General features: G+C 35.4%; 1 protein-coding gene across 1 annotated transcript; it reads right to left on the bottom strand.

Moving 5' to 3' along the window:
* Nucleotides 1–261: 261 nt before the first annotated feature.
* Nucleotides 262–14,314, bottom strand: Smp_056390 (protein kinase). Its single transcript, XM_018789006.1, has 9 exons — nucleotides 14,264–14,314; nucleotides 11,430–11,704; nucleotides 11,177–11,394; nucleotides 9,533–9,738; nucleotides 7,042–7,450; nucleotides 5,281–5,750; nucleotides 3,895–4,079; nucleotides 1,616–1,852; nucleotides 262–701 (listed from the first exon to the last, which is right to left on the bottom strand). Exons 2-9 carry the CDS (start codon nucleotides 11,523–11,525, stop codon nucleotides 450–452), a joined length of 2,073 nt encoding a protein of 690 aa, XP_018654493.1. The 5' UTR covers nucleotides 11,526–11,704; nucleotides 14,264–14,314; the 3' UTR covers nucleotides 262–449.
* Between the last annotated feature and the right edge of the window lie 931 nt (nucleotides 14,315–15,245).

Raw genomic sequence — 15,245 nt, 5'->3', positions numbered from 1 at the left:
AAATATCATCATTTGAATAAAAATCAATGGCCTTAAGTGAGTATTGTCACTTTGATCGATAGCTAGTTCTCACCATACGTTTCTTCATGCTATTTTACGCCAAGGTATAAGGATAAAATGTTATAATAAATAAACTAGATGTGGTTTTCGAGACAACTAAAACGGAATTCAATTTGAGAAAGAGATCTACGAAAGACGTGAACAAAATACAACAATAGGTTATTTTCTAAAAGCAAATGCAAGACAGAACAAAGTAGAATTATTCAATACACCTTTATGAGTAAGACAGGATGACACTATATGCAGAGTCTGTAAAATATAATGACTGTAAATGAAAGACGATAACATTAGGGATTATGAAGAAAGTAGTAAATAAATAAGCATAAAAGAATAAGCAATTTAGTCTTTTCGAATTATTTTTCAAGAAGTCAGACTACTAATATTAGTAGTTAGGAATCCAACACATGTTGGAAATCGAAACACTCCAATTGGTGTACAATATTTAAACAAAGCGCCAAACGTCCAGGAGTGGCTCGTGAATAAAACAGAGAGCGTACACCATTTGGAGGACGAGCGGCTCCAGATAACCAATCACCTGCCCAACATACATTTAGGAGATCACATAAACGATTGTTGAGCTTATTACTTTGTATTTGATGGGATTTTGTCGAATTTTTAAACTCTGCGGTCAAAGAACCAATCTAAAAGTCAATTAAAAGAATGAAAATATTTTAAAACAAGAAACGTAAGTATGGATTAATTGTATTGCATAGGTAAAGAGTATGACAACAATGAACACCTCTCAAACAAATCAACTGGTTTATGGAATATGATACATCACCGAAAGTAATTGTGTGAACTACAAATTCCAGTAATAACTTCATGTTGAGTTTTCGTATCACAAGTGGACATATTTTAATCACCGACATCGGTTACATCTCAATTGATGAAATTAGATAAATCTAGTTAACATGAATTCAAATTCTATGTGACCCCACTAAATATCCCTTACTAAGCGTGTAGGAGCTTGTTGAGCACCTAAAATTCAATCTGTTCTCAACAAATCCACTTAGAAAACGAGAAGAATCAATCAATTCACCTTTTATTATACTGCTTCCAAAACTCATATGAAAATATACACCAATTACAAGACCATACAAAATGCTACAAGTCAGAAATTACGGTCTATAAACAACTAGGCCATCTGTGATACAAAACTGAATAACAATGGGTATATATATACATTCGAATGTAGAGGTTTCGAAAACTCCCCATTTCCTACTTATTCACCTGTATTTAACATTAATCGTATTATCAGAATGGGGATTGTAGTAATTTTAATAGTTGAACTTATGAGTCAATCTAAGGTAGACCGTTGGATGTCGGCTCAATGGTCGAGAGGTTAAGCGTTCATGAGCGAAACCGAAGGTCCTGGGCTCGAGCCCCGCGTGCGGGATCATGGATGCGTACAACTGATGTGTTCCATACTTGGACGAAACAGCCATCCAGTGCTCCTAAGTTTTTAATGGTGGTCTAATTTAGATCGACTCATGAATTCAACTATTAAAATTCAGAATACTGATAACTATTAATAATTTTGTTTTTTTAAACTTACATCTGTCATAAGATTTGTTGGATATTGAGAAAAATCTTTAAAAATATCAACTTCTTGTCTAGTGTGAAAATGTCGAATAAGACACCAAGTATGCAAAATATCTGCAATCTCATCAGCATTAGGTCTTTCGGATGGATTACGTTTAAGACATTGATGTAAAATCCATGTCATTATTTTTGGTGCTTCATGTGGAAGTTCAGGCAAAGAATCTTCAGTATAGTTTACTGAAGAAAATGTCTAAAAGAAAGTGGAGATAGATAAATTATCTGAGAAAAATAGCGATAAATTAAGTTGGGTGGAAATCTAAAATTTCAAAGGATACCAAACAGTGGTTTTTATGTTAAGTATAATTTAAATATTTTAGTTCACATGTATACCAGAACAATTGGGCATTGAATCTTCTCTCATAGTTGAATTCTGAAATTCCTCTATGATGGAGAAGTTAGCCAGATATCAAATGTATAACGACACATGGGGAGTAAATTGATTATTTTCAGATATTTCGATGACACGTTTTTCAGCTGCTTTAAATGAACTCTGTTGTTGCTTCATTAATAATTGTATCTGGTAAAATGACAAGAGTTCGGCTGGATAACTGTCTCCAAGTTGTTGTGATTTCGGCTATGTCAGTAATGATAATCTCGATAACTCAGATGCTTTATATACTAACGTTCGACTGTCAACACAAAACACTTATCTATTCCCAATCTACCAATAATAACATCAGCAAAGATAATCAAGTATTGTGTACGAATCAGACTTAAAAAATCATGTGACTATACACACAAGCAAAAGACTATAATGCAAGAAATCTCAATTTGTTTTGTGGTTGATGGTGGTTTTCTAAAATACATCCCCTTTTGCCAGCAAGTATTGATGCGTGAAACAACACCTACCATTGGGAATAGTAAATAGGTAATCTGGTACCAGGAGAGGATAAAGATGTTGTTGAAAAGCTGCCCTGACACTCCTCGAGAAGTCAGTAAGTTTTTGTAACGATACTAGAGTTCTTTATGATGACAATAGGAGAGCCTTAGGTTATAGTGACTTCTGTGATAGTGCCCTACGGAAGTAACTGTGTGAATTTTTTATCAACTTTCTCCGGGAACGCATACGAAACATATCTCTCGGATCAGAACACTGAGGACATGTTAGGCTTTCGTTGCAAAGCTGCTCACATAATTTTGAAACGACCCATATCTGGTTCAAAAACACCAACATATTGATTCACTAGTTCAGATTAGTAGTCTATAGACATAGTGGGATAGATTTGATCACATATCGAACTTAAAAGAATATCTGCTAAATGGAGATTGTACGACCAATCAAAGCCGAGGAAGAGGCTTAGATGACATAACAAACCCCAATGAAATGACGTCACGTTGTAAGTTTACTACTAATCATTGATCAACATCTGCAATATCATTCAGTGTAAGGTTTTCGTTCTAGGGAGCTCACTAGTTATGTCATAATATCTGTGAATTTTAAAGACTATAGACTGTACGCTTACTGGCTGGATACAGAGCTGGGTATAACCATTATAATCGCATAAAAATTAGATGTTCCTAGAGAGACTAATGGTAGGAGTTACTAAACAGAAGACAGTAAGCGCTTGCTGAGATAACCTGTCATCAGCAGGACAGTTTTTATCTAATATATCGTTTTAAGATACTATTTTCAATGGAACATGCTACACCAAAGACAGTGACCTAAGCCGTCTTCTTGGTCTTAACTGGTTTGGAAGTTTTCATTTACTGAGTATTTCTTCTTAGCTTCATATGTTATAGAATCTATCCATGTTTACAGATTACTTAACTGAACTACCGAAACAATTTATTAGTATTTTTAAACAAACTATGAGTTATTACACAACAATACAAACAGTTTCACGACTAAATTCAAATTCTAATCTTCTGAATTCTTCATGTCTCTATCTTTTTTCTCTTTTCAAATTTATTTCATTGGATTATACTCTCTCAGTAATATCTTCAAACCCTAGTCTTTCACATTAATGCTTATACTCTTACTACTTCTACCACTATGGGATTTGAATGGACAACTGCATCTCTGTGCTAATATGGTATGACGACTCGAACTGATATATGTACGTAAGAAGTTCTACGTTGTGACTGACTGACTGACTTTCACGACTAAAGCTTAACAAAAATCAATTACTACAACAAATAGGTTTATGTACATTTTAAATTCATTTGTTCTATCTATACCATATTCCAGTCAAGCCAAATATTTTATAAGTTAAACTTGTTTAAATGACTTACTCCATCAACAAATGGATTAGATATTCCAAATAAAGGATAAATTAATGTAGCAATTGCCCATATATCTGAATGTTTATAATCTTTATTAGTTATAATATTGTTTGAATTATCTTTAAGTGAATCAATGATTTGTACTATTTCTGGAGCTAATAATGCCAAATTTCCACTATGATTCAGATATTCTTCTTCATTATTATTACCATCAATACGATGATGATGATGATCCAGTTCGAATAGCACAACCGAAATCAGTTAATGCAACATGAAAATGTGAATTAGTTATTTGTAATTTTTTGTCTAAATGGAATGAAAAAAAAAACAAGATTTATGAGAAGTCTATGATTTTTCATCGTTCCAATCACGAACTGATCTTAGATAGATTAACATTTAAGATCTGAAAGTACTGAGAAAAAGGCTATTTCGTCATAGTAGGGGACTTCTCAGAACTATACATCTATAACACTGTCGGTTTATGAGAGAACGCTAAACTTCTAGACCACTGAAACTATTATCGATAATTGCTTGACGCAGGACAAATATCCAGTTAGGATTTTTTGAAGACTTTTGGAAATAATCTAAGGAACAATTTGTGTTTCATGCTAATCCCGTTATTTAAACGCTAAAACCTTTATTTATTTATTTAAACACACAAACATTGGTACAAGAAGGCACCAAATATAAATGTGCGCCACATTAATCATTCGATTTGTGTAAGGGCTGTGATATTACCTAGGTGCCCGAACCGAAACAGAGGGTTTTCTTAGGGGGGCCACACCCTGAGTTTTTGACCTGAAGGTCTAATCCACAAGGCAATGGATCAACGTCAGGAGATGCAATCCCATGATAGCCGGTGACCAATAATTGGTTCATACACCATTTGTTCCTTAAGGATCCTGGAGCTCATTTGCATCATTAGTTTGGAATCAGGGTTTTCCAACTCCCTTAGGTGGACTCACCGTGCCCACCGACCCGGTTAGAGTGCCGGACATTCGCTTTTCATCCTTTCAGTTTCGTGAACAACACCCTCTTCCGTGAGAAGGCAATGAGTAGGACTTCCTTGATAATGGTTGTATACGTGTGACCATATGAGAGCATTTCGAGAGGGAGAGCTAACTCTCCCCACTCTCGGCCATACCAGGGCATTTAGGGCCACGCTAAAACCTAGTATTAATCTGAATATACTTTTAAAACACTTTTACCATTTCCAAGTCACTTTATGAACGCTTTGTCACCAGTACAAAAACAAGCTTTGGAAGTGAAATCTTTTTCTTTTTTACAAATTTTCGCCTTTTGATCTTAATGAAATGAAATTAGACAACTAAATGAATCTAAAATATTTAGTAATATTGATGGTACAATAATAAGGGACACATAAATTATACTTACCATTTAACCAATTTAGATGGAATTGAACAAAAGCATTATGTGTAGCATTATTCATATCAGAAGTTTGATTAGTACTAAAAAATGGAACACGTCGGCGTATAAGTATATTATTTGGTTTGATATCTCTATGAGCAATACCATGAGCTTCAAGTTCCGCAACTGCTTCAAATAATTGAGCAATTATAGCTACAATCTCTTCTACAGGAATATACACTTCACCATGTTTAATGTATGCAGAATTCGATAGGCTTGAATTAAATAAGTAATATAAATCACTATGTAATTGAAAAGATGGTGTGAAAGTATTAGAAACATTTGTTTTTTGATACTGACTATTCCGCGCAAGATTAGTATTATCACTCTGATTTTGCTTAGATTCAATACTACCTTCGTGATTTATTTCAGCTGATGATTGTTCAAAGTTACATTTAAAATTCCCTCGTAAGAGATCATCCAAAGTTGCTTCAAATCTTTAGAACAAAAATAATGGAAAGGTTAGAGTGAAATCATTGAAAGTATACAAAATGACCAAGATTTAACTGAGAACAAATTGTTTGAGTCTAATTTAACTAGAGACAATGAAGGATGGTTGTGCAATATCGTGGATTGATTGAGGTTAGATATTAACAACGTTGGATACCTGCTCATTGGCCTAAAGACTAGGCGTTCGTGTGCGACATCGAAAGTCTTAGGTTCGATTCTCGCGCGCGGGGTCGTGGGTGCTCTCTTATGAGGAGTCCCATACTAGGACGAAACGGCCATCTAGTGCTTTCAGGTTTTCAATGGTGGCGCAACTTGGATCGGTACACGATTTCAATGAAATTCAACAATCTCCACAACCTCATACTATCGTTTTTTGTTGTACACATGGAAATGGGATAAGATGGGTATGTTTTTTAATGAATAGTAAACTATTATCATCTAACCAGTATTCTGAAGGTTAATTTTGTGAAAATCACTTCGCCAGTTTCTTCATATCAGAAAAAAATCTGTTAGGTATTCTTCCTATCTTTAAAGAATATGAAACAGAACTTGTATAGATAGAAATGTGATGGTGGTCAACTTTTCCTAGTTGCTATAATGTGAAAAGATACTCATTGTTATCAAGCTTGACAAAAAAGGAAACCTAATTAATATTGATAGTTTTGATGACATGTGAACATGGCCACAGAGCCTGAGAGACAAATACATGAAGTAAATCACATACGATCGTTGTGAGTAGTTTTTGTGTTAGTTTTATCAACTGAGGTGATTAAGATACATATTACACATACCCAACTATCATATATCCTGATGTGCAATTTCAGAACGTTGGAACAGTGCTAAAAGGGGGAAAACTAAGAAGTGGGATTATTCCATGAAGTTAGTGATTGTTGGGAGGTGAAGACTTTTATTTTGTGTTTTGGACGAAAATCATAAACAGTAGTTGGAGGGGTTGGGTAACATAACTGAAAATTTTATTGTAGTGGTGAAGATAAATTCATTATATGCCCACCTCTTGAGATTTCCCATTATTTCATAATTCCCGACCTCATCCACCTTCTTGAGCCATATTCCATATCATTAGTTCTCATGGCTGTTGATGACTATTGTTATAACTCCTTAGATTTTCATCCTGTGAATTTATTTTCTTGATGTGTGGATATGAGACGTTGCAACATTTAGCTGATGCTCATATCCATGATAGGTATTACGTCGTTTATAACGAACTGCAACTATCTTACATATATATAATAGTATTAAGAATAAAGAGATACTTACCTTGGCATCAACATGTAGAATGTATACGGTCGATTGTCGAAGCCTTCTGAAAAGTATTCTACACCTGGCCAACATTTTGATTGAGTAGTTTTATGGCTAAACTGTGAAATTTGACCAGAAGATAAAGCATTATTAAATTCATTATAATTATCATTATGAACATGTGAATCATTTGCTGAATTGACTTGAGGCGCACGATCAATAAAATGTCCAACTAATGGAACAATATTAGGATGATTAGTTTGAGGACGAAGTTCACATTCTCTTTGAATTTGACGATGTAGTAATAACCAATTGTCAGGAATATTTTGTAATGAATTATAATCATCGCCTAAATTAGCTTGTCCATCATAAGATGAATTGGCGTAATAGTTATACAGTACTTTCACAGCTAATTTATCAATACATTCTATGTTTAATTGCAAATTATTGAGAAAAAAAGTGATATCATTAAAACTGGTTAAAGAAAATAGATGAGCTTAGTAGATAAACTAATTACTAGTGTTGAAAGATACTAGATGGATGCTTGATATATCGAAAGCATTTCAGTAAGTCAGTCAGTCAATGTAGGACACGGTATAAAGATGTATCGTCCTATATTGTCATAACACATTATCAATCCAAGATTGCATTAACAAGACAAATCAGCTAAGGGGTCGAAATAATAGTATTATCAATCATAACATAAAGGACTTAATATAAGGACGACGCGCTATGCTGACTAGTGTAGGGGATGGTTGGAAAAGAGTTAGGGGCGGCCAAACCAAAACGTGGCATCACTCCTTGAAGTCACTAACTTCCAGTCTGAGCCATGTTGGTAGATGCAGACTACCTGGTTGGGGTCCGCGTGACTATCGTAACCAATGGTTGGAGACTCTGTGTGACATGGCTCAGAATCGATCACAATGGCGTCGGTGTATACACTCTTTATCTTCCCTTAAACCTTGAGATTAAACTTGCTTCATAACGTTCTTTCTTCCTATACTATATCCTTATATACAACCTATCTTTTATATGCTACCACCACTACATTAACTATTTCTATGAATCCGGTGTTCATCTTGCTGTGCTAATGAGATATGGCAACATGGACCGATGCATATGTGTGCCTGGTCACACGTTGTAGCTGACTGACTGACTGATATAAGGAATATGAATCAGAAAGAAGGAATGAAATAAGGGAATAAGAAGTAGGCAATAGTAATAAGAATAAAAAGATGAATAGATTCGCATCATTTTGAGCTGTCATGTAGTGTTACCAATCAGTGGTCACAGTTATTGCGCAAGCTCCAAATATATAGTCTCCAGTTATCAACATGGTTCATAACAATAGTTATTGACTTTCTTCCTTTGTTCGGTCGCCCTTAGCTTCTTTCCAATTTCTTTTTGATTTAGTCAAAATTGAGGATTGAGGTAGGTAGTGACTGATCAGGCAAAACTAATATCCTGTTCACTTTAGGTGATGAGAATCCATAGCTTTATTGACTGATTTTGGTTTATTATTCTAACTACTCAATACCAAACTTCAAAATTAATCATCTAAGTGTGCCACGGTTTGTAAGTAATGGTTAAAAGACATTAAGTACTTGCAACACGTGGATGTTTTCTAGCTCATTTTTTGTGATACCATAAAACAATAAGAACTAGTACCAGAGAGATTTCATGCAAGTATGCAAGATTATAAGTTTGCCAACTAGTCACTATAGTGTAATAAAATCCTGATGAAGAAAATTTACTTTTTTTTCAAGGCTCGAATTATTCACTATGATAGGTAGAAGACGAGGTCAATAAATGACCTTTATCTGCCAAGTCGGTTCAAAGTTAAGACTTGATAATCTCCAGAAAACTATTCTTAAAATAAATGAGCATATTTTGCATCACAGAGTGACCTTATCTAGTCAGCTGTCGAAAACTAGGGGACATGGCTTCGCTTCTTATGTAGGACTTTTCAAAACTGCACACCTACAACCCTGCCAGGGATTAATCGCTGCTGTAAACTATTTTCAGATAATAATACTCGACAAACTTCCTATAGTAATAATAATCCATTGTTTACTAGTGACTGATATCGAGGAGAAATCCCGAAGCTTTAGTGAGAAGCCATGATCAAAAGAGATCAAGCAGGTAGGGTTTGAAATAGCTTTTGCCAGAGGATATAGATGATGGTAGCGCAATATAGAGAAACAACTACAGGTGGGGATGTTGACCATTAAAACCAACTCAGTAAGATAACGGTAACGTGTTCACTATGATGCCTGAAAGTTCTGGGTTTGATTTTTTTATAGGGTCGTGAATACACATTCTTGTACAGTCTTATGCTAGAACAGGACTATTGTTCCGTGTTACCTGATTTCTAATGGTTATTTATCTAAAATCAGCACGTAATGGAAATTATTTTCGAACTGAACAATTCCCATAAAATTTTAAAGCTATATATATATATATATATATATATATATATGGAGAGAGAGTGAGTCAAATTTTCAATTACCATTGTCATTTGGATATTGCTGACGAACTTCAGCTGCCCATACAGCACTGTTACATCCTGCCGCTATAAACTCTTTCGGGTTTATTGAGTCCGCGGAACTTGCACATAAGTTAGGCAATATTTGATATTTATTTGTACCAAAAATACTTGAAAACCAAGATTCATGCTTTGGTTTACAAATTTTGTTGATCGGGTGAAAAGAATAACTAAAAAATCATCCAAACGAATTTTTAAATACAGAAATAATAAGCACATACTATAACTGGAAATCAGTTTTAAGCATCTTATTAATTTACAAATATCATTTATTACAAACTGGGAAATAAGTAATCGAAGATTGATATAACTCATCTACCGGGTACACATTTATGTACCTAGCATTAACCATATTTTAGGGCTAGTGATACTAACCGATTGAGGGGACTTAAGTTGGTGGGGTGAGATTTACAAGGGGGATTTATTGATTGAAGTCACAGTGCTTAAAACGCGAAGTTATCACTCCATGAGGACTTAAGATTTCATATTATAAGACTGTCATTCATTGCAAGATCGTATTCAGTATATTTAAGGTTACGTAAGGACATCTCATTATTTAGTAAGCAGGTTGAAATTTATTACTTGGTTGACCGTCCACGAACGTCATTGTGATAATTATCTGCTAATAATGTGGAGAAGTAACATTTTAAAAGTCATTCGTTCGATGATAACTTCAAAAGTAACATCATTACTATTTTAAGTAGGTAGTTGTGCTAACTAAATAAAATGCTTGGTATACTGTCATTAAAAATGGCCTATAAGATGAATAAGGATGACAATGAAGGATATTTACTTTATACTAACAACCGAATGACTCGGAAGAGGTAGTGTAGTTAACAAGAAGACGAGTGGGGACAATCGAATGTATTCGACACGAAAATTACAGACTATCTCACTAAAATCTGACAACCATACAGTAAACCGTTAATTTGCAAAATAACAATCAATTGTCTCAATCCTGACTATTCCTTCTGCAAATATCAGTCCATAGTCTCCTATTATTATTGTTCATGCATTTTTACACCAATTGCGCTCCGTTCCCGTTGTTTCCTTATCGATCTTGTACTGAAATACATTCAATGCCCGACCATCGTAATATACTACTTATGTGGATATAAGTGACCCACACCACAGTAGTACCACTAAGCCTTGCAGTGTGGTTAGAATACTAGTACAAAAACATGTACTACCTGGTTAGCAACACAAAAGTGACGTAGTCGGACTTAGTATGAGTAACTTACATACAAAATTATGTTCATTTTTCTCTAACCCTTCATTTTTGTAGTTGTGTGACTTTTATTACACAAGTACTGGTGTTTCCTTTTTTGCATTGAAGTGCAGTGCACTAATTTATTATTACAAACTATCCTAACTAGTCATTTTTGATTCAAATTTAACCAAAAATAGAGTATGGGGAACTATTTTTTAAGTTTGATAAAATTTCTTACATCAATCAACAAACTTCGTACATACCAAATTGAACAGATAATCACAATATAATATAACATGGATATGTAATGTAATAAATGTAATACAAAAACAATGAATGAGAAGAAACCATGATTTTTACTTTATGATGAATACATTCTTAGCGGTGAGTGTACTTACTCATGTCTGTTAGACACGTAATGCCTCAATTGAACAGATCCAGCAAAACCTCTATATACTCTTAGTAATGAGTTTGGTCGTTGTTGGGTACTACTACTTATAATCTTTCTATATACTGCTCTAACCAATGAATTCGCTTGTGAATGATTGCCAATATATTTAGTTAGACGTCCGAAATTTGAACTGATACGAGGATACGGTACAGAGTATCTTGGAAGCTAGGGGGAATTTATGTATCAAAATGTTCAATTACCAAGAATGGTCTGGGTTGCTTAAGCAATATCACGGGCAGTCTATGTAATCTTCGAAGGTATTTGGTGCCCACAGTTATAACATCAAGCCAAGTCATGGGGTAAAGTAAACACGAGTGAGTGCTGTTATTTTAAGGGGATAGCGATGAAATCTTCAACAGATTTAAAGAACCTGTCCGGAAAAGAAGAGCCTTCAAAACCAACAGCTTATGATTGGATCGCCAACCATGACTTCATCTTGAATTTAAACATTCTTTGACAGCGAAACATGAAATCCCTAGAAAACAAATGTAACGTAATTTTATGATAAATTTAAATAATTGAGATACAAATTTTCATGTGGTCAAAAATTATCACTTCTTCGTGGTATAATGCGAAAACCTGGGCTGATGGAAATTCTTCCAATTTTTAAGCCGACTGAGACTAAAGGTAATTACCCAAAATTAATGTGGTTAAAAGGGGTTTATGCTGTTATGTGGCAATTTCAAAGGTAGTGTCATCATCAAATTAAAGGGCTAGGGGGTTAGACTTTACATTCTTGAAAAAAACCGAGCAGTAAGTTGTAAACACTAAATATCAAAGTAGTACTGCGAAAGATCCATTGCTGATTTTAATTTCGGTGATATTGTGTATGTTTCAATATGTGAAGCAAGAACATAAACCACTATCATCCCATACAAACAGTTAACTATATTATGATGAATAAAACGGTGGTTTATTCGTTAGGGCACTTGGCTTTTAATCGTTGGGTTGCAGCATTTACTTCAGTTTAGGTAGCCGAGTAGTAGCACCAACCTAAATACAGTTAGTTCTGCAAGCAAATATGGTGCACTTAAAACATTTGTCAAAGGCAAATGTTTTCTGGAATTTAGTGATAAAACTTGATACACTCAAATATTAATTGCCAATTTTAATATTGGAAGTTTGGGTAGAAACAACAATTAAAAATTTTCATTTCACAGGTGTTGGCAGAGGAATTTAACCGTTGATGTGTAGTGTTTATTTTACTTGTTCGGTCCCATTATCCAATGCAACCATAATTCACCATACTTTTGTACAGCTAAGATAAGCGTTGAGGTTAGGCATAATTTACTAGGTAAAGATAATAGATTAGTTAATGGGGTGGTGGATCTTCAAAAGGAGCATCAGATATATATGCGCCACACAAATCAAATGAGATTTGTGTGAGGGTTGTGATACTGCCCAGGTGCCCAGATCGAAGCAGGAGGTTTTCTTAGGGGGCCACACCCGGAGCCTTTGACCTAAAGGTCTAACCCACAAGGCAGTGGAGCATCGTGAGGAGATGTAGTCCCATGGTAGCCAGTGACCAACGATTGATTCATATACCATTTGTCCCCTCAGGATATTGGAGCCCATATGCACCATTAGTTTGGAATCAGGGTATTCTAACTCCCCTAGGTGGACTTTTCGTGTCCACCGACCCGGTTAAAGCGCCGGACATTCGCTTTTGGTCCTCTGAATTTCGTAAACAACAGTAATGTCACGAGAAGGCAGTGAGTAGGACTTCCCTGGCAGAGGCTATATACGTGTGGCCATATGAGAGCATTTGGAGAGAGAGAGCGGACTCTCCCCACTCTCGGCCGTACCAGGGCATTTGGGGTAGTCGGAAATAGTAGCCGGAACATGTATTATGTGAGCTCAACTTCCGCATACCTTGACGTGAAATATTGTATAGTGTATGGGTGGGTTGAATGAGAGCCAGGGACTAAAACATGGCATCAATGCATGAAGTCATTGATGATTAGACTGAATCATGTAGGTAATTAGAAACTACATGGTTGGGATCTGCGCAATTATTGTGTCCAGAAGTTAGATATTTTGGGTGAAATAGGTCAGAATCGTTCAGAGCAGCACAGGTGGAAATTTTCATTTTTTTCGATACTTAATGTTTTATTACCTCTACTATTATGGGATTTGCCCTGATAATTTCGCCTCAGTACGATGTTACGTAGTCACTTAAACAGATATAAATGTGCTAGTTTATACGGCGTATATGAATGACTGACTGATAACATATGCAGTGATGGATTATAATATACCATTAACACATGAAAGTAGGTGGGGGTGAATTTCCGCAATCCATAAGTTTTCTATCAAGATGAAGGTAGTGGAAAAGTATGCTATAAAATATCAGATATCTATTCTTGGCCATAATATATAAAGCGTAAATTCTTTTTCTAGGTTTAGTGGGTAAAAAAGCCTAGGTTTATACCAACAGAATTATAAAATGCTAAACTATAAAAACGATCTGGTAAAATATTAATCTAGCCATTTTTGGCCTGTGATTTTCGGTTAGAAGTAAAAAAAGAGCAGTTTCCTTCCGATAGGTGTGTAGGATTTATTATGAAAATAAACTTAGGTTCATGGTAAACCAAATATTTCTAACGCCGCGGTCTATGAGCAACTTCGATAGTCCCAATCAAGGGTTCAGGTAGGCGAAAAAAGGAGTTTTAGTCTGGCTTGCTTTAGTATTAACCAGACCATACGGCTGCGTATGTGCAGGCAATCATGTGATTGCTTATATATAGGCAAAAAGTAATTGAGACCAATGAGAATTCCCTTAGAATAATATGATCCAATAACATAATTCACGGAACATATTTGCAAGTTTGTAAAGCGACTGCATAAATTTTGAAAAAAACAAAGGATTTTGATTAATAATATACTATTAGGCTTATATATAAACCTAATATTACATATATATGTTAGACGAAATCCAATATCTGTGATTTATGTCCATAAAAATTGTCTCATTTGTGCAAGAAACTATGATTGGTGAAAGTGTATTCCTTATTTTTAGGATTAAAAACATTACCTCACGAAAGTGAGGATACTAAGAGTCTAGGTCTCAAGGAAACTTCGGAGTAGCGCAAAACTAAAAATGACCGCTAACACCTGCCCAAGAAATAATGCAAATGGTTCAACCAGTTGTGTTTTCGGTCTTCAATTATAAGATTAGTAGTGCAATAAGCTTCTACTAATTCCTGTGTTTTCTTCCACTGAAGATCTAGTTTCTCCAGAGGAGCGTTCACTGATGGGACAGATACTACTTGGCCGAGTAGACCATTCCATGGTTCAAATGGTTCTGGACTGAACACAAGAGGCTTTCGCTTAACAGGCTTCCATATCTAGAGGAATTGGATGACCTATGATCCCAGGTAACAACTCAGGTATACTAAACGATGAGAGGAAAAGTATTAGCAAATTATAACGAGATAATTTCCTGTGTCTCTAAGATTATGTCAAGTTTTCTTTCAAAGGATTCTTGGGAGGTCACCTGGACCAATTTGGCTTGCAGCGAATTCCAGGGTTTCGCTGTTCGTAAAGAGTAGATGGTGTGCTCACAGTCCATCTTACTATGTTGTCTCTCGAATATCTGGTTGTTTCCCCTAAGGGTTGTGGTGGGACTGAGGTTAAATCGGTGTTTTAGTGGATGGACAGAAGAGTTTAGGATGCTATAATTCATTGGTAGGTCACCTCTGAGACTCCTATTGCTCAATGAATAAAGATTCAGTAACATGAGGCGCTCTTCATAAGGCTTGAGTATGAGTCCGCGAACTGATTTCGTGGTTCGTAGTTGGACGCGTCCATTGTATTCTTACCCCTGTGAACTGATGGAGAAAACACCATATTTCCATACTCTAAATGGTGTAGAATAAAACTGTTGAAGATTAAGTGGAAAGTTCTTCAGTCGAACTGGCCAAATACGTACTTCGGAAGGAATTCCTGACGTAATTAGCATAAGACTGCAGATAATGGGGTGCCGATACTTCTAGATATTTTTCAACTTGCGACAC

This window comes from Schistosoma mansoni, chromosome W (assembly GCF_000237925.1).
Source record: "Schistosoma mansoni strain Puerto Rico chromosome W, complete genome".
Classification (NCBI taxonomy): Eukaryota; Metazoa; Platyhelminthes; class Trematoda; order Strigeidida; family Schistosomatidae; genus Schistosoma; species Schistosoma mansoni.
Note: the sequence above shows the minus strand (reverse complement) of the source record. Positions and strands in the feature narration are given on the sequence as shown.